The sequence below is a fragment of the Sminthopsis crassicaudata genome, chromosome 2 (genome assembly GCF_048593235.1).
Source record: "Sminthopsis crassicaudata isolate SCR6 chromosome 2, ASM4859323v1, whole genome shotgun sequence".
Taxonomy (NCBI): Eukaryota; Metazoa; Chordata; class Mammalia; order Dasyuromorphia; family Dasyuridae; genus Sminthopsis; species Sminthopsis crassicaudata.
The window spans coordinates 315,268,546-315,293,507 of record NC_133618.1 but is presented as its reverse complement, the minus strand read 5'-3'; the positions used below and the strand labels follow the sequence as shown (position 1 = coordinate 315,293,507).

Sequence of the window (24,962 nt, the reverse complement as noted above, 5' to 3'; positions counted from 1 at the left end):
CTTACAACTTAGAAATGCTACCACTGAAAATATCCCAAATGTAGCCCTTACATCTCATTGTCTGTTACATTTTGTAATTTTATAAATTATAGTTTTACATTTTGCAATTTCATCAATCAACCCAGGAGACTTGATTGAATTGATTGGTTGCAACAAGTATAAGTTGATGTGATATTTTTATCAAACTGTGCTAATGAATCTCAATTGTGTTTCAATGTAATCGGTTCCTTTGTAACGCCATGTATTTTATGTATTTAAACACAACTGTGTCCTTGACACAAAGAAAGATTAAGACCCTCTGACCCAGACTCTTTAACATTAAAAAACAAAACAAAACAATAAAAACCAACACTTTTTGCAGAAGACTTTCCAAATATGATCCCATTTGATTTTCACAAAAAAACGGGGGATATAGGTCAGAAAATCGGGGTACATAGAGCTCGAGACTCGTTCAGGGACCCCAGTTAATAATAAGCGCGACAGGTTTTATTTCAGATCTTTCTGGCTGCAGGCCTAGGTTCTTTTCCGCTGCGCCACCACAGAGCTTTTGAAGGAGTAAGAGTTTTAAGTAGGGCTACGAGGGAGGTTTTTGTGGGACCGGAGTGGCTCCTTTCCAACTGGGGCAAAAGTGCTCGGGTCCTCGGGACTGGAAGCCGAGGCGGGATGGAGGAGCCAGGCGCATGCGCAAGGCAGGCAGTTTCAGTCTGCAAGACCTTGGAGGTCCACCCCTAACACAGCAGCGTCCTCTCCGAAGACTCTCTACGGGTGAGTGACCGCCCCAGGTCTGATTAAGATCTCCCAGGCCCCAGCGGTAAGTTACGGGAGCGAAGGAGCTGAGTAACCGGAGGGGGGGACGCGCACACCTCGGAAAGCGCTGGGGGAGGGGGTGGGGCTCGAATATTACTCCCCACCTCCACCTCTCCCGTAGCCCAAGATCTGCCCCACCTCCCCGATCCGGTCTGCTCCCCGGGCGTCCAGCTGCCTCGTTGGGCCTGCTGTGGGACACTCCTAGGAACTGAGTGACTGGGACGAGGTCTGGGACGGACCTTTTAAAGATGGCCATCGAATCTAACCTTTTTTTTTTTAAACCAAGGAAGAAACTTGATATTCAGAGGTTACATAACTTTCCGGCGTCGGAGAGGTTAAATGATTTGCCCAGAAATCACACTGGGATTTGAATCCAGGCGCTAGGACTCTCAGATTTTGCCCTGCACCAATATAAGTCAGCAAGCCTTTATTAAACACGGCATGTGCCGGGTGCTGTGTTAAGTACTGGGGATATGTCCCTGCAATTAAGGAACTCCAGGTGTGTTTGGGGTAGACGGCACGCAAAACAATTAACAAGATATATGCAGGATAATTTAGGGACAGGTGCAGGGGAAAGGCACTGCTATTTAGGAGGAACTGCAAAAAGTGGCACTTTAGTTGAGACCTGCCGAAGACAGGAGGCAGAAATTATGGTGGAAGTGTGCCATACGTGGAGGAGCAGCCCTAAAAATGCAGTCAAGTGAGGCTAGTGTTCCATCAGAACTCCTAGGAGCCCGTAAGACACGGGGTTTTCTTGGCAAAAATACTGGAGTGGTTTTCCATTTCCTTCTCCAGCTCATTTTACAGATGAGGAAACTGAGACAAACAGGAGGAAGTGACTTGCCCAGGGTCACACAGCTTGGGGGGGAAAAACCATTCTCATCAAGTAGGAATAACAATTATGTAACTTCATGTCAGGATATTTCTTTGTCAGACAGGAAATGGGCTTTCTGTTTCAAGTAAGAAACAGTAACAGAATGCATCTTCATTCGCTACTTCCTCTCCCCACAAGGAGTTTCTATAACTGTGCTATAACTCATGCACATTGGTAGATCAGAATTAAGATATTTATGGAGCAACAAAAAGTGATGATTTTTACTTTTATCCCCTATGTTATATTACTTTGTTCCTGTTTCAATATATGATTACATTCAAATGGCAGGTGGAATAAAAGGAATTAAAATTCTATTAAGTGCCAGGCAATATTCTAAAAGCTTTACAAATAATATTTCATTTGATCCTCATAACAATCCTGTGAAATGAGGTGTTATTATTTGCATTTTACAGTTGAGGAAACTGAGGTAGACAGGTTAAGTGACTTGCCCAGAGTGATACAGTTAATGTTATGTTTGAACTCAGATCTTCCTTAGTCTGGGTCAAATCCTGTATCCACAAGAATCACAAAGAGTTGGAAACCACTGAAAGGACTGAACAACAATGAGTCCTTTTTCATAAGTGGTATAGCTCTTTTACCATTCTTTAAAAATAATCAATAAGTCACTTGGAAAAATTTATAATTTCATTAGCAATAAAAGAGATGCAAATCAAATCCACCATAAAGCATTATTATGTACTTATTAAATCAGCAAAAGTGATTTTTAAAAAAGTCTCTCAATGTTAGTAAGAATATGGTTCAGTACCAGAAGATCTCTGTACACTTCAATGCTGTATGAAGATGTATTCTGATGGAAATGGATATCTTCAACATAAAGAAGATCCAACTCACTTCCAGTTGATCAATTATGGACAGAAACAACTACACCCAGAGAAGGAACACTGGGAAGTGAATGTAAATTGTTGGCACTACTGTCTATCTACCCAGGTTACTTATACCTTCGGAATCTAATACTTAATGTGCAACAAGAAAATGGTATTTACACACATATATTGTATCTAGGTTATATTGTAACACATGTAAAATGTATGGGATTGCCTGTCACCAAGAGGAGGGAGTAGAGGGAGGGAGGGGATAATTTGGAAAAATGAATACAAGGGTTAATGTTATAAAAAAAATTACTCATGCATATATACTGTCAAAAAATTATAAATAAATAAATTTTTTTTAAAATTAATAAAAAAAAGAATATGGTTCAGTTAGGAATGCAGTCTGGCAATATGTAACAAGAGTTGTAAAACTTTTTCCTTAGTTTGACTCAGTAATTCTGCTTCAGGAACACATCTCAAAGAAATAACCAGAAAGAAAAAAAAATGTAATTAGCACAAAAATGCTCAGAATAATGCTATATGTAATCATGGTATGACCCCCGCCCCTTGCCCAGTAGTTGATGTCATAAAGAGCAAGGAGTAAATAAAGAGATGATGGAATATTAACTTGTTAACAGCACTCAGCATTCCCTTTACAAAATGTGAACTGTGAACTTACTGCTTCTCTGAAGTAGTAAGGGAATGTGATTGGCTGGGGTGAAAATGGGTCCTATCTCTGGGGTCTTTAGCTAAGCCTTGAAGAGAGTTTGGCACATTCTAAACAATTATTGATCAGAGAAATGCAAATTAAGACAACTCTGAGGTACCACTACACAGCTCTCAGATTGGCTAAAATGACAGGAAAAGATAATGATGAATTTAGAAGGAGATGTAGGAAAATTGGGACACTAATAATTGTTGGTGGAGTTGTGAATTGATCCAACCATTCTGGAGAGCAATTTGGAACTATGCCCAAAGGGCTATCAAAATGTGCATACCCTTTAATTCAGTAGTGTCTTTACTGAGTCTGAATCCCAAAGAGATCATAAAAGAGGGAAAGGGACCCATGTGTGCAAAAATGTTTATAGCAGCCCTTTTTGTAGTAGCAAGAAACTGGAAACTGAATGGATGCCCATCAGTTGAAGAATGGCTGAATAATTTACAGTATTTGAATGTTATATTATATTATTGTTCTATAAGAAATGATCATCAGGATGATTTCAGATAAGTCTGGAGAGACTTACATGAACTGTTGCTGAGTGAAGTAGAACCAAAAGAATGTTATACAGGGCAACAATAAGATTATACAATAATCAATTCTGACAGACATGGCTCTTTTTTTTTTTAATTATAACTTTTTATTGACAGTACATATGCATGGGTAATTTTTTACAACATTAAATCTTGCACTCACTTGTGTTCCAACTTTCCTCTTCCCTCCCTCCACCACCTCCCCTAGATGGCAAGCAGTCTTATGCATGTTAAATTTGTTATAGTATATCCTAGGTACAGTATATGTGTGCAGAACTGAACAGTTCTCTTGTTGCACAGGGAGAATTGGATTCAGAAGATAAAAATAACTTGGGAAGAAAAACAAAAATGCAAACAGTTCACACTCATTTCCCAGTATTTTTTCTCTGGATCTGGCTGATTCTGTCCATTGCTGATCAATTGGAACTGAATTAGATCTTCTCTTTGTAAAAGATATCCACTTCCATCAGAATACATCCTCATACAGTATTGTTGCTGTGTATAATGATCTCCTGGTTTTGCTCATTTCACTTAGCATTAGTTCATATAAATCTCTCCAACCCTCTCTGTATTCATCCTGCTGGTCATTTTATAGAATAATAATATTCCATAACATTCATATACCACAATTTACCCAACCATTCTCCAATTGATGGGCATCTATTCAGTTTCCAGTTTCTAGCCACTACAAAAAGGGCTGCCACAAACATTTTGGCACATACAGGTTCCTTTCCCTTCTTTAGTATCTCTTGGGATATCAGCCCAGTCGTAACACTGCTGGATCTAAGGGTATGCATAGTTTGATAACTTTTGGGGCATAATTCCAGATTGCTTTCCAGAATGGTTAGATTCGTTCACAGCTCTATCAGCAATGCATCAATATCCCAGTTTTCCCGCATCCCCTCCAATATTCATCATTATTTTTTCCTGTCATCTTAGCCAATCTGACAGGTGTATAGTGGTAGTGACAGGTGTGTAGTGGGAAAGGGTAAGAAAAAAATTTGGAACACATGTTTTTGCAAGGGTGAATGTTGTTGAAAATTATCTATGCGTGTGTTTTGAAAATAAAAAAGCTTTAATTTTTTATTTTTTTTTAAAGGAAAAGAATTTGGCATTTCTGTAGTTATAGCCGAGAACTATCTCTGGAGGAAACCGGTAAGGGGAGTTGAGGGGGTGGGGATTATTGTATTTATCCTATATAGATTTGTAGGATTCTAAAAAGAGAAAGGTATCAGGGGCCTATAATAGTACTGAAGTTGTGAATTAGTTGATTTAACCCCAAGTGTTTCCTACATGTATGTTTCATTACAATGTACTTAGAGTTCAGGAAAGTTTTAATTTGCCTTCTTAGTAAATGCCTTTGCTAATTGTGTCTGTTGGCTCACTGATGGGAACACTAGGTAGGGGTTCATGAACTATAGCATGTAGGTACCCTAGAATCTGTGGACATAACAGCAGCCTTCTAGGAGATCCAACCCATAAGTAGCATGAAAGTAGCTCAAACAGGGTGCAACAGTAATAGATTAGAAACAATCCAGATGTCCAAAATTATGGTTATATTTTTATTAACATTTTACATATATCCACTCATTTAATTTTTAAAATACTAGCATGTGGTAAATAATATTGTCCATTTTACTGTTTAGAAAACATTCTTAGAGGTTGAATGACTTGTTCAAAACTAAAAAATCCTGATTTTTAAAATTTTACTTGTCCAATGTTCTTTCCATTCTCAAAATGTCTCATCAGGGGACAGCTAATTTGGTGTAGTGGATAGAGCAGCACCTCTGAAGTCAGGAGGACCTGAGTTCACATCTAGCCTCAGACATTTAATACTTTTGGCTGTGTGACCCTGAGCAAGTCACTTAACCCTAATTGCCTCAGCAAAAAGAAAAATGTCTCATTGCACTAGAACTTGATGTTATATAGGTGAATCCTAGAAAAAGTTATATAAGATGTGAGCTGTCTTGGATATGTGTGCTTCTGTTTTAATGCCCCAGATTTATTGGGGAATTATCTTGTAGCTACTGTTTTCACTATGCCAATTCAGTGAATGCCTTTGAGCTAATTTGTTAAATTCATTGCTGAATACATAGCTCAGAAGCTATAATTTTTGAAATGTGGACTTACATGATATCTTAAACTTAGGGTAATTGGTGTTGAAGGCCAGAGTTTATCAGACTGGTCTTGTACCTTGGGTTTTATATTGGAAGACATAAAACACTCTTAGATAATCTGACAGTTAACAAAAGGCAATTTACTCAGTCATAACAGGGGGAAAATATTGTGAAGGACACTATATTGATTTAACTAAGCACATCTATATTGTCCATGGTGGTCCACCAAGCATCAGAGAGCAGGGAAAATTTTATCCTGGAGTCACCAGGGAGCCACATCAATTGTCTGAGCCAATTAAATATTGAGGTCAGTTTCAATACCTTTTAAAGAAAAACTAAACTTATCCACATGGAATGTGGCCTAAGATATTGTACCTGTCACACCTGGGGAGCACAGCCTATAAGTGTGAATCAGAAGCAGGGGAGTAGACCCATAAGAACTACATATATTTAGAAACTTCCATGTATAATTGAACATTGTGTATATGTGTGTGTGTGTGTATGTGTGTATGTGTGTGTGTACAAAATAATGCTATTTTAAAAATTATACGCCTTCAATCTCAAATGCTAGTCTTTAATAAAGAAAGCTGATTATATGTAAATATATATCTATAATTTCATAATATAAATATGGATGTATGGCGATATGGGAGGGGGAGAGGGGAAGAAAAGGAAAAGAGAGAGGGAGGGAGGGAGAGGGAAAAAGGGAGGAAGATTGATTGAGATTTTATGATTGCAGTGGACATAACCTAATAAGAAAGCACTTATTTTTCTATATTTCTGTGAACCTGAATAAAACATAGGATTGAATGAGAAAAAAATAAGGTTGTGTTACTGGGAGTGAGAAGACAAACTGCTTGCACAAATGGTAGGGCATTTTTATGGTGATGTGATGTCAGAACTGGCTGAGCAAGTTGAGCTGGTTGCCATTTTTGTGACAAAGTATATTTAAGTCAAAGAGAGAATATGAACCACTACAATTAGCTAGTGCTTTGTATAAACTCTAAAGCTGACAAGACTGACTGGAAGGTAAAATACAGACCAAGTGATCTCATTTTGGAATGATGGAACAAGAATGTCCAGGGAAAAGAAGCAAGAAGGAGAGATGGATGCTTGTCATGTGCTGTTGTCTCCAGAAGCTGCCGATCACTCTCTGGGAGATCTGCTGTGTCAACTCAAATCTCTCAGACAGATTCTTCTTCCTGTAGAGAGCCGACTTCCCTTCCTGCAGAGAGCCGCCTCAAGTCTCTTTCCTCCAGAGCTGCGTTCTTTTATCCTCCCAGAGAATGGGCGTGGGATAATGCAAGGGCTTCTGGGGAAAATTACTTCAACCAATGAACTTGCTCCTCCTAAGCATGCAAGCTCTTCCCCAGGAATTCACAAGTAAAACTCCCAGTAAAGGCCGGAACTAGAGAATTGTCAAGTACTAACTTAGCACTTAGTAAAAACCTAATTTCTCATTATCTCATTAGCACTTAGTAAAAACCTAACAGATGCTACCTTCTATAATTTCCAACTCTTCTCATATGCAACTGGGACTTACCATATTGGTATCTGAGATTGTTTATGGAGGGAAGAGTACTTGCCCTCCAATAAGGGAGAAGTTTTCCTTTATGTTGTCCCATGATAATTGAAGCTCAAATGTCATCCCATTTCTGTTTATTACCTGTTGTAATATACTTTGTTGTAATAGACTATTGTATGGTGAAGTGGAAGGATGTGCACTTAGAAATAAGACATTCTGATATTCTCAAAATTGATCTTCATAAGGGGATAAACATGAACTAAATCAGTGCTGTCATCATATTGATTCTACCACAACATTTTTTGCTTCCATCCCTTTCTCTGTTCATGTAGATACTACTAATTTTGACCCTTTCCACCTCTTGCCTGCTTGATTGTTTTAGCCTAATAATTGGTCTTTCTACATTTAGTATCTCCTCAGTCCATTCTCCCTAAATCTGTCAAACTAATATTTTATTTTGTTTGTTTTCCTCAATGGTATCTTATTTTTCCAAGAACATGTAAATAGAGTTTTCAATATTCATTTTTGATGAATGTTATGGAATATTACTGTTCTATAAGAAATGACCAACAGGAGAAATACAGAGAGGCTTGGAGAGACTTACATCAACTGATGCTGAGTGAAACGAGCAGAACCAGAAGATCATTATACACTTCAACAATGATACTGTACGAGGATGTATGCTGATGGAAGTGGATTTCTTCAACATAGAGAAGAGCTAATCCAATTCCAATTGATTAATGATGGACAGAACCAGCTACATCCAGAAAAGGACTGGGAAATGAATGTAAACTGTTATTTTTACCTTCTGAATCCAATTCTTCCTGTGCAACAAAAAATTCGGTTCTACACACATATATTGTATCTAAATTATACTGTAATATATTTAATATATATAAGACTGCTTGCCATCAGGGGGAGGGGGTTGGGGGAGGAAGGGAAAAAAATCTGAATAGAAGTAAGTGCAAGGGATAATGTTGTAAAAAATTACCCATGCATATGTACTGTCAAAAAATGTTATAATTATAAAATAAAATAAAAAATTTAAAAAAAAATATTCATTTTTGTAAGATTTTGAATTCTAAAGTTTTTTCTTCTTCTCTTCCTTACCTCCCTGTAGAGAACCACTGATAGTGGGAGAACTCTGGGAAAAGTATACTTGTAAGGATACTTACAGCAGAGTGTTACCTCTGTGATTGATGAGATGATGATTCTCTAGTTCGAATATACTTAATGTGATATAATGATGTAATCACTCTAATATGATACAATGATAGAATCACTCTAGTCTGATATAATGGTATAATCACTCTAGTTGGCATATATTTAATGTGATGTAATGATGTAATTAGACTGAGGTATTTAAGGGCTGAGAGGACTGGAAACAAGAGCTTGAGCTCGATCTCAGATGAGGACTTGGACACAGAGGAGACACAGACAAGGACTCAGATACAGAAGAGACACAGAAGATGAAGACAGAAAAGGAGATCCTCCTGGTGGTTCTTTTGCCTTTATGATTCTTCCACCTAAGACCAAAATTAGTCCAGAGATCCTCCAGAGAGCGAGTCCGAACATTACACCTTCCCCTCCCTCCCCCCGCCTCCAGACAGCCAGCAATCTGATACAAGTTACGTACATAATCATTTTGAGCATATTTCCATATTAGTCATGTTGTGAAAGAAAAATCAGAACAAAAGGGAAAAGCAATAAAAAAAGAAAAAACAAATGAAAAAAAGTTCAAATAGGTTCTTTCCCCTCTTTTATGATGTGCAAAAAAATGTTTATAGTAGCTCTTTAGGATGGCAAAGAATTGGAAACTGAGTGAATGCCCATCCACTTGGGGAATGGCTGAATAAGTTATGGTATGTGAAAGTAATGAAATATTATTATTTTATAAAAATGATGAACAAGCTGATGTTAGAAAAGCATGTAAAGATATATATATATATATATATATATATATATATATATATATATATAACTGATGCTGAGTGAGGCAAGTAGAACCACAGTGATCTCAAGATTGTATGATGACCCATTATGATCCACTTGGCTGTTCTCAGCAATTCAATGATCCAAGGCAACTTTGGATGGAATGTGTCATCCTCATCCAGAGAGAGATCTGTGTACAGATTAAAGCATACTATTTTCATCTATTTTTTCTTCCATTTTGTTCTGATTTTTCTCTACCAATGTGACTCGTATTGAAATATATAAAAAATTAATGTACAGGTGTAACCCCCCCCCCAAAATAAAATAAAGTAGTATATTTCAATTTGCATTCAGTCTGTACTTCCTCTGGATGCAAATGGCATTTTTCCATTCAAAGTCTATTGGAATTATCTTGGATCTCTGTATTGCTGGGAAGAGCTAAGTCTATCATACTTGCTCATCACACAATCTTGCTGTTACTGTGTACAGTATTCTGGTCCTGCTTACTTCACTCAATATCAGTTCATGTAAGTCTTTTCAGGCTTTTCTGAAATCTGCCTGCTCATCATTTCTTATCAATAATAATAACATTCATATATTGTAATTATTCATCCAAACTGATATTCTTTAAATTCAAATGTTACCATTCTATTTCTCTCTCAAGAAGCTTCAGTGGCTCCCTATTATCTCCAGATTCAATAACAATGGACATTTATTATTCTTTACTGTCTAGCACTGATTTACCTCTCCAGACTTATATTACTTCCCTTCATGAACTATGTGACTCACCCAAACCAAATCGACCTGTTTGTTGTCCTTCATACATAGATCCTATTGCCATGTCTTTGCAGAGCTGTCCCTGATAACCCTCTGTGTGCTCCTTTCTCACTTTGGCTTGGAATCAACAATTTACTCAAATAAACGAAGCTGGAATTTCTTTAATTGTATGCCAATATTTTGTTCTATTTTTAGTTTTCTACTCTCAGATTTATTTTGATCTTTGCTCAAACAAGTTAGATTAAGCTAACTCTCCAGAGACAGCTAATTCAGATATGAATCCTATCTTGGTTACCATTTATTATATATTTCTTTTTCTTTTTTTTGCTGAGACGATTGGGGTTAAGTGATTTGCCCAGAAACTTAAAGCTAGATTAGAATTTAGGTCCTCCTGACTTCAGGGCTGGTACGCTATCCACTGCGCCATCTAGCTGTCCCTGTTATGTATTTCTTAAAATAAGTTTCATGTTTATGATATCCTGTGCCTGCTGACTTGTTACCCAGAGAAAGTATTCATGATAAATAGGCATGGTTTATATAAGCATTACTTTTATTTGATTTCTTTGTCCTTCATTTAAAAATTTTTTTCTTCAGTGGTATTTTTTTTCTAAATACATTTAAAGCAAGTTTTAAAAAATAAACCTTTTTATTTTCAAAACACATGTATAGATAGTTTTCAAAATTTACCCTTGTAAAATCTTGTGTTCCAATTTTATTTTCTCCTTTCCTTTCCCCCTCCTCCCTCCCCTAGATGGCAAATAATTCAATATGTGTTAAATATGTGCAGTTCCTTAGAAAATGTTTAGATGTTCATCAATTGGGGAATGGCCGAATTATGAAGGCAATGGAATATTATAATTCCATAAAAAATTATGAATGAGCTAGAAAGATTTACATGAACCAATGCTAAGTGAAACAAGCAGAACCAGGAATACATTGTACATAATAACAGCAAGAATGTATGATGAGCAACTAAGAAAGACTAGGTTCTTCTCAGTGGTTCAGTGATTCAAAGAAATACCAAAAGACTTTGGACAGAAAATGCCAACTGTATCCAAAAAAGAAATAAGGAGACTGAATGTAAACCAACATATGCTATGTTCACTTCTTCTTCTTCTTTTTTTATCTCATAACCTAATTTTTGCATTTTAGGTTAACAATTGTTATTGTCAGAGTTGTCTTAATTTGGATTTCTCTGTAACTATCTTTGTAAAGATAGTTTTTAACATTCATTTTTGTAAGACTTTTGTTTCCAAATTTCTCTCCTTCCCTCCCTTACCTCTGACCTTTCCCAGACAGCAAGCAATCTGATATAGGTTAAATTTGTGCAATTCTTTTAAACATATTTCCATATTTGTCATTTTGTACCAAAAAAAAAAAGTCAGACTAAAAGGAAAAAAAAATACAAGAAAGAAAGAAATGGTAATAAGGTAAAAATACTGTCCTTCAAACCATGTTCAGTGTCTATAGTTCTCTCTTTGGCTGCAGATGGCATTTTCCTTCCCAAGTCAGTTGGAATTTGGGCATTAATTTTATAATCAGATACCATGACCAGCTTTGGGAGAAAATACCATTTGGGGTTTTTTAATTGAGTAGGCTTTGAGAAGACCAAAAGTTGAAGTTCCTGTTTGAATAGGTAATACATATGCTGCTTTATTTCAGTTGGTAACAGACATGATATTAATGCATTTTCTTTTATTCCTTTGATAATTCAACTTTTAAAAGCCCTTTATTTGGTTCTGAATTTTTAGAAAGCTCTGAAGATAGATTTTTGTAGCTCCACTGCCTGAACATCATGATGCGTGTACATAGAATCATACTAAATTCCCGACCTGGTAAGTATTTGCTTATGATTAATGTGTAGCTGTGACTACTTGCTACTTCCGTAAAGAAAAAGAAGTAATAATAACAATTGTTGGCCTAAAATGCAAAAATTAGGTGATAGAAAATAATATTATATTAAAACAGAAAAATTTCCACACTGGTACAGAGACCAAAATATGTGAACAAACTGAATTACTTTTCTTTGTATTCCTTGATTTGGAATCATTTGCAGTAATGATACTATGTAGAATAGATTCTTTTTATTTGTTCTTTTTCAAACTTATGGATATTTAAAATGTATTCTGCATTTCCTATAGAAAGAATCAACCTACTTTTATGCTAGGGTAATCATAGAAACTTAGATCTAGGAGAGGTTCCAGAACTCATGCAGTTCATCTGTTGATAGATTTTATGTGTGCTTTAGGTTATCTATCAGTTCATATTCTTAAAAATCTTCAGAGAAGGTGAAGTCTCTTGATGGCTGTGAAAAATGGATAGGCATTTGTTTTCCATAGTTATGAAAAGTAAATTGGAGAAATGAAACTTAAATTAGAAAACCAAAACTCCCCAAAACATCAAGGAATAATCAAGGTTAGAGATTATCTTCCCCCAAAAGAATGTAAACTCCTTGAGAGCAGGGACAGGCTATGTAATGAGGGATAGAGATTAATGTCATGTAACTTCTATAACATCCAATTAATGGGGAATAAAGGGAGGGTTTTGTGCTTCAGGATAGGAAATAAAATGCTGCCTTTGGAGTCCTAAAGATATATCTTTTCACTTAGGCATCCATTCTTGCAAGAATGTAAATAAATCTTTTCTGCATTCATCAGTAAGTCAGTGGAGTTCTTCAAAAGATATTTTCTCAAGAGCATTAGATATGTAATTTAATGATCTGACTCAAATCCTGGGTCTATCACTTAATTATTTTGTTACCTGAGACAAATCACTCATCTCTTGAGACCTCAATAAAATTAAGAAATGGAACTAGAATCCTCAAAGTTCTCAAAGTGTGGTTTGTATTACTCTGAAGGATTTTAATTCAAAACAGTTTTCATATTAGTACGGAGATGTTTTAATTTCTAATGTGGTAAAAATCCCTAAATATAACCCATAGAAACAAAAGATCTGTCCAATTTCAAATTATATGTATTAGTCACTAAATATTTATTAAGTGCCTACTGTGTGGGAGGCAATGTGCAAAGCACTAGAATATGAAAATGTATCTCCATTTATTACTACTTCCTATATAAAAAATCATGTAATGTTTCCATGTATTAATTTTCAAAACTGGCCTGCTTATTTGTGCCTCCTTCTGAATTTCCTTCTGTTCCATATTATGCATTAAAAAACACTCCAGTGGCCCTCCTTTTTGTCAGGGAATGAGTATTGCTAACCACCTCTAATCCCGAACTCTTCCAACCTGTCTCCTTTCACCCAAATTAAAAATGAAGATTAAGTTAAATAGAAAAAAATAATGATCTAGTAAAGGGACCTGGATTTTAATCCTGGTTCTGAAAGTAGTTGCATGATCTTGGTTTTTGTTTTGAAAATTACGTTTTCTAAGCTTCTCTTTTATCTGGAAAATTAGGACAATGCATGTATACATATATTGTATTTAATTTATACTCTAATATATTTAACATGTATTGGTCAACCTTCCATCTGGGGGGGGGAAGGAGGAGAAAAATTGGAACAAAAGGTTTGGCAATTGTCAACGTTGTAAAATTACCCATGCAAATATCTGGTAAATAAAAACAATTAAAAAAAAAAAGAAAGAAAGAAAGAAAGAAAATTAGGACAATAATTTTTATTACTTACCTTGCAAGCTTATTGCTTATTGTTATTGTGATTATTACACTTTGTATTTCATCAGCAAATTGACAGAGGATAATCTGATTTTTCTATCTAGACCTCACACCCATTTTTTCCTCTTATTTGCTATTTGCTGTTACATAAATTCTTGTTACATCTTCCTACAGCATTTTGCCATTGAGCTTCTCTATCTCTCTGCTTGACAAAGAGATTAAGTGTTTGCTGACTAGTGTAATTTCTAGCCTCTTTTAACCTTTCTGTTGTAATGACTATTTTACTTCCATTAAAAACTCAAGATTCTTCCTGTAAGCTCTTTCATGACTATAGATCTCATGTAGGAGACTCTGCTGTGTACTAGGAATTAATGTAGTCAGCACAAATGTCTTCTACAAATATAATCATTTGGAAGATCTTACTAACTTTTAGGAATAAATTCCATACTCTGTATTTTAGGCACAAGCCTGCCAGAAAAATTATTAATTTAGATTATCCTAATTAGTATTTCTACTTGCAAAGGCTAATAATGAGGTATTAAGCTATCAAAAGATGATCCCTTTATTAGTGGTAAATTAGTTAGTCCCTTGAGATACTCAGAAAGGAAGCAATAGACATATACAAACTTAACCTCTGAATAATCTTAAAAGTCAATTCATTGAGTCCACAAGAGAGACTTAGAGGAGCCTAGTTCCATGGAACTGAAGTTGGAAGCTATAAGAAACTACATCGAACTAGGAGAATAGAGGCAAAGACAGAAGTGGCCACCACAAAGAAGGGGACAAGGATTCCAGAAGCTATTGGGCTGGTTAACATGAGGATTATATGGATAGATTCTCTGTAGTCACTCTGTATTAATATTTATCTTTATTTAATGTGGAGAGTCTTATCAAATTCTTTGTAATATTTCTTGACCTCCTGCTATTGATGTTGTTGCATAAGCTACAATTACCTTCTCTGCGATCTTTTTGTTTATGCTCACCTTGAGCATTGTAACAGAAAATAACCAAGTATCTCACAAGATGGAGTTTCTTGTTGTTTTTTTGAGGCACATTGAAACCAACTCCCTAATTTTCAATTCTGAAACTTTTTCATCTTTTCTGTTTAGTTATAATTTCCTTATATCTTTTGGTTTCTTTTATAGTTGGAATAGATTTATTGATATCTATTTCCTCCAGTAGTATGAAACTTTGTCTTTGGAGAAGGATTTTACATTTTGAATGCTGACAAATTTACATATAATGTTTAACCTATATCAAATTGCTTGCTATCTTGAGGAGGTGGGGCAGTGAGGGAGAAAAATTTGCAATATAAGGTTTTGCAAAGATGAATGTTAAAAACTATCTTTGCATGTATTTGGAAAAATAAAATACTATTCAAATAAAGGAAGAAAGGCTTACATGTGTGTTAAAAACTGTGATTTTTAGAATCCATTTTCTAGCCAAACATTTCTCCATTCTTCTCTGTTTTTAGAATTCTTTCTTTTTAAAGATTTAAATTCTCATATTTTGGGTGAGGATTAAATTATCATTTTTAATGTAAGGATGGGAAATTCTTGCTATGCACCATTAAATATGAGAGACAGCACTGATAGAGTGAATGAAAAGAAGATAGGCCACATAGTCAGAAAGAATTGAATTTTAAATCTTGAGAACTAAAAGTAAATGGAAGGTTTAGTGATTAAGGTTTGATATCTAAGATATATAGGAAAATAACACAAATATATAATACCAAATGTGAACAAATAGTTTCCTTTTTTAACATTGATATTTTCCCCCAATTACATGTAAAACAACTTTTAACATTTGTTTTAAAAATTTGAGTTCCAAATTCTCTCCCTTCCTCCCTCCGTACTCTACTCTTCTTATTGAGAAGGCACAGAAAAAGTTATGCAAAACATTTCCATTAGAAATCATGTTGTGAAAGAAAACACAGATTGTCCCCCCCCCCCAAACTCAAGAAAAACAAGTTTTAAAAAGCATGCTTCAATCAGTATTCAAATACAATCAGTTCTTTCTCAGGACATGGATAGCGTTTTCTATTATAGGTCCTTTAGAGTCATTGTACTGCTGAGAATAGCAAAGTCACTCACAATTGATCATTTTGTATTATTGCTGTTACGTTGTACACAGTACATTTCACTTTTCATGACTCATGGAAGTCTTTCTAGGATTTTCTGAAAGTATCCTTCTAATCATTTCTTTTAGCACAATAGTATTCCATCATAATCACATACCACAGTTTATTCAGTCAGTTGATGTGCATCTTCTCAAAGTTCAATTCTTTGTCCTGAGAAAAGAGTTGCTATAAATATTTTTGAACAGATACTTTTTAGGGATTCATGTTTAATAATGGTATTGTTAGGTCAAAGGATATGCATAGTTTTATAGCCCTTTGGGAATGGTTCCATATTGCTCTACAGAATAATTTAATCAGTCCACAATTCCACCAACAATGCATTAATGTTTTGTTTTTCCCACATTCCCTCATTAATGACTCTCTCTGCCTGCCTCAGGGAGCAATTCCATCACTATTTCTTTCTCTGCCAACTGTCCATAGTTATGCAAGATCTTATCATAGTGAGTAACTGAAAAACCAATCAAGAGGGGTAGTTAGGTGGTGCAGTGGATAGAGCACTAGCCCTGAATTCAGGAGAATTCAAATCTGGTCTCAGATATTTAACAAAAAAAAAAAAAAAATTAAGAAAGAAAGAAAAGAAAAAGAAAACTCAATCAAGGTTCGAAAGAAGAGATAATCAAATATGGTATCTTCCTCACAGTAGAGAGATAGGTGACTTCTGGGGCCAAATGCTATATATCATTTCAGATGGAATCTCTGTCTCAGATGTTTTTGCTTAACTTTTTTTTTTTTTTTGTCACATGGAAGATTTGGGGAAAGGGAGGATTCAAGAAATAGCTAAGGTAAATACAATAAATATCAATAAAACTTTTAAAAATACATATAAAAAGATTTGTGCTTAATACCAGTTATAAAATCTGTAGTTTCAAATAAATATTTTTGATAAAATCAGCAACAATTAGAGAATAAATTAGTCTCAGTGTATAATTTTAAATTGTTGAGAAATGCAGCTCAAAAACAGACATTATTCAGTTCAAGTCAATAAGTATTTATTAAATACCTTCTATGGGTCAGGCACTAAATATTGGGGATACATATTTTTTTTTAAAAGACAGTCCTTGTTCTCAGAGACTGTTTATTATCAAATAGGGGTAGAGTATAATAAAGGGAGCAGCAATAGGGGCACTCAATATGAGAGCATCATGAGATTTGTTGGATTGAAAAGTAAGTAGAACTGCTGATAGAAAATGGAGTTAATTCCAAAGTTCAGAGCTTTCTATAAAGGAACACTTTGGGAGGAGCTTGTTGCTTTATCCTCCAGCCTTCTAATCTGAAAGAAGAGGCAACTAAGGAGTTAAGAAGGTGTTGATTATCAAAAACTGTGTCAGTCTGCATGGTAGTGAGGTTTCAGTTGATCAACTTATTCTGAGGGATGCATGATGTTCTGTGGAGTGGAAACAAGTGGGGCTGCTGATGGAAAGTGGTCATTTAAAGTGAATAAAGGAATGACTGCTAAAGGGAATTATTTTAGAAAATAATAGTTAATGAGTGGATGCCCAACAGTTGGAGAAAGGCTGAATAAGTTATGGTATATGAATGTTATGGAATTTTATTGTTCTATAAGAGATGATCAGCAAGATGATTGCAAAGAGGCCTTGAGAGACTTATGTGAACTGATGCCAAGTGAAATGAGCAGAACTAGGAGATCGTTATACACTACAACAACAAGATTATACAATGATCAATTCTGATGGACATGACTCTTTTCACCAATGAGATTATTCAGGCTACTTTCAATGGTCTTGTAATGAAGAGAACCATCTGCACCCAGAGAGAGGACTATGGAGGCTGAGTATGGATCACAACATAGCATTTTCACTTTTTGTATTATTGTCTGCTTGCATTTTGTTTTCTTTCTCATTTTTTTTCCCTTTTTGATCTGATTTTTCTTGTGCAGCATGATAATCGTGAAAATATATAATTTAATTTATGTTTAACATATATTGGATTACTTGCCCATCTAAGGTAGGGAGAAGGGAAGGAAAAAATTTGAAATACAAGGTGTTGCAAGGGTGAATGTTGAAAATTATCTATGCAAATATTTTGAAAATAAATAAAAAATAATAAATAAAAAAGCTTTAATAATAATAGTAAAAAGAACACAATAGTTAAAAGCATAATTATTCTATTTTAGAGTAATTATTTTATTTTATTGATCTTTTGTTTATCCAACATTATTTTAGGGAAAAATGGCAACCCGGTGGCAGAGAATTTCCGTATGGAAGAGATTAACTTACCAGATAAATTAAATGAGGGACAAGTAAAAGTCAGAACTCTTTATCTCTCTGTGGATCCATATATGGTAAGTAGCAAGGTAGTGTGATTAAAATAATAATAATAATTTTATGAGAATAGGCTGCATAAGCAGTATTGAAAACAATTATTAGAAGGGAACAGTTAGACTTTTACAAGCATATACCATATTTTAGCCATCACATTATTGACTAAAAGGAATAGAGAATATAAAATTCCAGTTATTGATTGTTGATTATTTTAAAAAATTTGCTTTAATAAAACAAAATGCTGCCTTACAGTATTTCCTCTAACAAAATATCTCCCTACATATGTCCAAATTATAAAATTCCTTTTGAAGATCTAAGAGAGAACCTTTTCTTTCAGTCCTATGACCTTTAATATTAGTTGAGATATATGATCACCAAAGATGTTTAGTCTTGTCATAAAGGAGCTTCAGCATAAAGGTTCAAGTCATACTGAGATTCTTTACAAATAACAAAGCTCCCTAAATCTTCCTGTTTGTGGCTGACATGATAGTAAATTCATTTAGTCCTGGGTATTGCAGAGCTTTTTTTAAAACTTTTACTTTTAACATTATGAACTTGATAATCATCAACAAAGATGAACATTTTCTATACAAAAAATAGAAAAAAGAAACTCCATATGAAATTTCTGAAACATATAGTTTGGTTTTTTATAATCATATTTAACAAGGTAGTTCAAAAACTGTCATGTTTTTCTGTTTCTGTTTCTTATTTTATCTTTCCTGTTTTCTTTAAAAAAGAATGTTAACACTCTTTTCTTCATTTCCTTCTCTCACCTTAAGGCAGTGTTGGTAGAGTTGTGAAATGATCCAGCCATTCTGAAAAACAATTTGTAACTATGTTCAAATGGCTATAAAACTGTGAATACCCTTTGATCCAGTAGTGCTACTATTGGTCTGTATTCCAAAGAAATCATAAAAGAGGGAAAAGGACACATATGCAAAAATGTTTGTAGCAGCTCTTTTTGTAGTAGAAAAGAGTTGGAAAATGATTAGATGCCCATCAATTGGGGAATGGCTGAATAAATTATGGTTTATGAAAATAAAGGAATATTTCTATAAAAATAAAGAAGAAACTGATCTTAGAAATACTTGGAAAGATTTACATGAACTGATGCTGAGTGAAAGAAGCAGCAGCAGGAAAACATTGTACATAATAAAAGCAAGATTGTGTGAAGATCAACTGTGGTAGATTTGGTTCTTCTCAGTAGTTCAGTGATCAGTAGTTCAGCAATACCAGATGCTTTGGATGGAAAGTACCATCACATCCAAAGGGAGAATTATGGAGAAGACTGAATGTAATTCAATACATGCTATCTTCACTTTATAATTTTTTCTTCTGCTAATTTTTCTCTCATAGTTTTTCCCTTTTGTAATGCTTTTTCTCTCCCAACATGATTCATAAGGAAATCTGTTTAAAAAATGCATAGGTATAACAAAAAATGTTATTTTTACATATAAATAAAAAAACCCATTTCCTTCACTTCTTCTCCCTCCCTCCTTTCGTTTTCTTCCTTCCTTTTTCCTTTTCTGCCATCCTTCTTTCTTTTCTTCCTCATTTCCCTCCTTCCTTTGGTTCTAGCTATCAGTATTATTATTTCTCCACCCCAAAACAAAAAATCCTTCCTTGTAACAAATAGGTATAGTTACTCAAAATAAAGTTATATATTGGCTATTTCTAAAAATACATGGCTTATTCTATACCTGTCAGTCATTACATCTCAACCAAATCATTCTCAGTGGTCTTTGCATTGATTTCAATTATTTAATTTTTCATAGTTGTTTTTCTTTACAGTACTGTAGTCACTGTTTAATTTGATCTTCTGGTTCTGCTCATTTGACTCTGTTTCAGTTCATACAAGTCCTCTCAGGTTTCATTAAGTCTATTTCTCTGTTCATTTTTTATGATAAAATAATTAATTAAAAACATTTATTAAATGCCAACTATGTGCCAAGCATATATGCCATAAACAGGTAGCACAGTCTATAGAGTTCCAGACCTGGAGTCAGGAAAACCTGAGTTCATATCCAGCCTCAGAAACTTAATAGTTATGTAATCCTGAGCAAGTCACAACCCTTTTTGCCTCAGTTTCCTCATCTGTAAAATGAGCTGGAGAAGGAAATGGCAAAACTATTCCAGTATCTCTGCCAAGAAAATTCCTAATGGAGTTATAAAGAATGGGACACAACTGAAACAGCTGAACAACGACATGTGCTAGGCTCTGTGCTAAACTCTGATGATACAAAAAAAGGCAAAAGATAGTCCCTACTCTCAAGGGCTTACAATCTAATGGGGAAGACAATATGCAAACAAATATATGCAAAGCCAATTATATTTAGGATAAATAGGATATAATTAACAGATGAAAGGCTTCTTGTAAGAGACAGAATTTTAGTTGGATCTTAAAGGAAGCCAGGGAAGGTCATTGCATCCATATAACGTAATTTGTTCAGCCATTCTCAGAATAATGGCTACCATTTTGTTTCTGTTTCTTTTCTATGACAAAAAAGCACTGCTATTAAAAAAAAAAAAAAAAAAAAAAACATATGTTGATCCTCTTCCTTTTTCTTTGATCTTTTTGGAGCATAAGCTTACTAATGGTATTGAGCCAAAGAATAAATATATTTCACTAACTTTTTGAGTATAGTTCTATATTACTTTCCAGAATGACCAGACAATTTCACAGCTCTTCTGCTGGTTCATTAATGTGTCTTTCCTGCCATAATCTTTCCAATAATTGTTATTTTCCACTTTTATTATTGCTTTAATCATGACACATCAATTGGAGAATGGCTTGATTTCTTACAAATTAGAGTCAGTTCTCTATATATTTTGGAAATGAGGCTTTTATCAGAACCTTTAACTGTAAAAATATTTTCTTAATTTTTTACAGGAATTTATATTCTAATGGTATCATTATGTCAATATAAAGCATGTCCCTAGAATCATGAGTGGGTAGACCTCCTATGAATTCACTAAAAGACAAGAATCACACAGGAGGGGGAGGTAGCAATAGATTGTGGTTTTTACCATTGGAGTAAATAATATTAAAAAGATCACAGGTCTTTTAGAGCCTCCAGTCTCCAAAGTGGAGCATTACTGACATTATACTAAGGGCTTTGTGATCACTGAGTCAGAGGGTAGGAAGATGGATCACATTTCATCCTGCCCAAAATAGCCAATCAAAAGACTTGTCTCCAACCCAACTATACCAATTCTTATGTTCTGCCTCCTCTATTCTTTCCCCTCCTTATACTAGGCAAGCTCCTAAGCTCCTCACCTCTGACCTAGAGGGGGAGCAGTAATAATCTGATACCCAAGCATCCATAGCACTAGCAGTGAAGGTGCTTTTGCTTGTGTAGCCATCATTTGGCAGATATCCTGCGATTGGAGGGTAGGCTCTGCTTTCTGGGCCCCAAACCAGATTAGTGAAGGGCTGCCTCTGTCGTTTTTTACTTTGGGTGGAGTAGTGAAGTAATTAAACAGACACAGAAGGGTTTTAGTGTTTATCATGGGTCTCATTACATTATCTTTCTCTGAAACCTTCCCCATTTCAAACATTTCTACATAGAGGATACAACTATCCTTCCACTTAGATTTACAACATCAGTGTCATTATGCACACTTCACTCTCCTTCACCTCACATATCCAATGCTTTGTCAAATCTTGTCATTTCTGAATAATATCTCTCACTTTCTCCCCATTTACACCCCTGGTACAGGGCTTCATCATCTCATGCTTAGATTGTTACAATAGTTGAGGAGTGAAATAGTTTCATTCCTGTCTATTGTTCATTCAGCCATCAAATTCATCTTCCTAGCAGTTAGGTCTGACTCCTTATTCAGGCAACTCCAGTGACTCCCTATTACCTCCAGGATTAAATATAAAACTCCTTGTTTAGCAACCAAGGCCTTTCACAACCTTTCTACCTTTCAGTCTTCTTACACCTTACCTTCCTGCCATGTATTCTGCAAACCAGTGACACTGACTTTCTGGCTATTCCTTGAACAAGTCACTCCATCTCTTGATTCCAGGCATTTTTATTATCTATTCACTGTGCCTAGTAGTCTCTCCCTTTACACTTCTTGGTGTCCCTGGCTTACTCCAAATCCCAGCTAATACCCCATCTTCTACAAAAAGCTTTTCCTTACCTCCCTTATTTCTAGTACCTTCCCTTGATTAATTTATCTCTAGTTTATCTCTTGCTTGTTCAGTTTTGTTTTCATCTTGTCTCCTCTTTAAGACTTCATAAGAGCAGTGACTATCTTTAGCCATTCTTTGTATTTCCAGAGTTTAGTACAGTGTACTAGGGTATTGGAATATCTTAACTGGATAACCTGATTTTCTTTCTTTCTTTCTTTCTTTCTTTCTTTCTTTCTTTCTTTCTTTCTTTCTTTCTTTCTTTCTTTCTTTCTTTCTTTCTTTCTTTCTTTCTTTCTTTCTTTCTTTCTTTCTTTCTTTCTTTCTCTTCTTCCTTCCTTCCTTCCTTCCTTCCTTCCTTCCTTCCTTCCTTCCTTCCTTCCTTCCTTCCTTCCTTCCTTCCTTCCTTCCTTCCTTCCTTCCTTCCTTCCTTCCTTCCTTCCTTCCTTCCTTCCTTCCTTCCTTCCTTCCTTCCTTCCTTCCTTCCTTCCTTCCTTCCTTCCTTCCTTCCTTCCTTCCTTCCTTCCTTCCTTCCTTCCTTTCTTTCTTTCTTTCTTTCTTTCTTTCTTTCTTTCTTTCTTTCTTTCTTTCTTTCTTTTGTATTTGATTTATTTATTTAATATTTTCTCCCAGTTACATTTAAAACAATTTTTTTACATTTGTTTTTAAAATTTTTGAGTTCCACTTCCAGTTGATCAATTTAATGTAAATTGTTAGCACTACTGTCTATCTACCCAGGTTACTTATACCTTCAGAATCTAATACTTAATGTGCAACAAGAAAATGGTATTTACACACATATATTGTATCTAGGTTATATTGTAACATATGTAAAATGCATTGGATTGCCTGTCATCAAGGGGAGGGAGTAGAGGGAGGGAGGGGATAATTTGGAAAAATGAATACAAGGGATAATATTATAAAAAAAAATTACTCATGCATATATGCTGTGAAAAAAATTATAAATAATAAATAAATAAAATAAAATAAAATTTTTGAGTTCTAGGTTCTCTCCCTTATCCCCACCCACAATTTAAAAATCACATGTAAAGTTATATAAAACATTTCCTTAAGTCAAGTTGTGAGCTGTGTGACCCTGGGCAAATTACTTAACCCCAGTTGCCTCAGGAAAAAAAAAAAAAAAAAAAAAAAAAAAAAAAAAAAGTTGTGAAAGAAAACAGATTTTCCACCTTAATGAAAATAAAAATCCTCAAGGAAAATTAAGTCCAAAAAAAAAAAAAAAAAAAAAAAAGAAAGAAAGAAAAGAAGAGAGAGAGAGAGAGAGAGAGAGAGAGAGAGAGAGAGAGAGAGAGAGAGAGAGAGAGAGAGAGAGAGAGAGAGAGAGAATGCTTTAATCAGTATTCATTCACAATTAGTTCCTTCCCTGGATATAGATAAAATTTTTCAATGTAAGTCCTTCAGAGTACTCATGGATCATTGTACTGCATGGCCTAATTTTCAAAGAATGGTATATTTTAACATCTTATAACAACTTTGATGAAGTATCTAAAGTAATTTGCTTTTATTCTTGACACCCGTAACAGCATCCCTAAGATGTGTAATTACTTCTGCAAACTTTAGGAAGCTCAGTGTTTTGGTGCTTTTATCTAACAAACATTTTCTTTATATTTTTTCTTATTTAAACTTATAAAGGATGATATTGTTCAGTGCTATGTTTCTTAAATTGTGGATATATTGTTTGCATTGGATTGTGAAAGGACAGCTGATGTTTTTGAAAAAGCAAATTTTGCCTTTTTTTATCCTCATCTAAAATGAAGATAATATGATTGTACGTATATAGCCTGTAATTGGATCACTTGCCATCTTGGGGAAGAGGGGAAGAAGGGAAAGAGAAAAATTTGGAACTCAAAAATATTATAAAAATAAATATTGAGGATTATGTTCACATGTAACTGGAAATAATAAAAGAGTATTTAAAAAATAAAAACAAAATAAAAGGATGAGAATAACTTCTGTCTTACAAGTTAGTTATAAAAATCAAATGGAATAATACTATATAGGTCAAGTATTTAGAAAATCTTAAAGCTCTATGTAAATGTTTGCTCTTATTGTTATTCTTTGGTTCTTGGTTTCTCATTTGTAAAACTGGAATATTTGCAATATCTACCCCATAGTCATAGTGTTGGTTTTGGAATCAGGAAGTTTTTCATGAGTTCCAATATGGTCTTACAGACTTACTAATTGAATGATCCTGGGCAATTTATAACCCTGTTTGCCTCAGTTTATTCATTGATAAAATGAGCTGGAGAAGAAAATGGCAAACTACTCCTGTAAATTTTGCCAAGAAAATTTCAAATGGAGACATGAAGAGCTGAACAAAACTCATAGACAAATGCTTGTCAAGTTCAGTGGTATTTATTAAGTAAGCATTTGTATATTCTAGGCATTATGTTAATCACTGAGGATACAAATACAAGCAAAAAGAATAATAGTCCCTGCCTTTAAGGAATTTACATTCTAATGGGGGGAAGACAATATTTAATAATAATTAAATAGTACTTACTATGTGCCAGGCACATAGTGCTAAAGGCTTTATAATTATTTTCTCATGTGATCTTCACAATAACCTTGGGAAGTCAGTGTTATTATTATCGCACTTTTACAGTTGAGTAAAGTGAGGCAAATAGTGACTTGCC

The 24,962-nt window shown here is 34.7% G+C and overlaps 1 protein-coding gene across 6 annotated transcripts in view; it reads left to right on the top strand.

Annotated features, from left to right (window-relative positions):
* The first annotated feature begins 559 nt into the window (after positions 1 to 559).
* Positions 560 to 24,962, top strand: part of PTGR2 (prostaglandin reductase 2) — a 47,171-nt gene continuing 22,768 nt past the window's right edge. Inside the window, exons 1-4 of one of the 6 annotated variants that reach the window (XM_074290056.1) lie at positions 683 to 765; positions 4,862 to 4,917; positions 11,865 to 11,948; positions 18,069 to 18,187. In XM_074290056.1, the coding sequence (XP_074146157.1) occupies positions 11,909 to 11,948; positions 18,069 to 18,187 (159 nt within the window). In that variant the 5' untranslated portion in view covers positions 683 to 765; positions 4,862 to 4,917; positions 11,865 to 11,908. Of the gene's footprint in view, positions 812 to 4,861; positions 4,918 to 11,864; positions 11,949 to 18,068; positions 18,188 to 24,962 lie in introns of all 6 variants that reach the window. The other 5 variants (XM_074290053.1, XM_074290055.1, XM_074290054.1 and 2 more) reach the window with 5 other exon arrangements.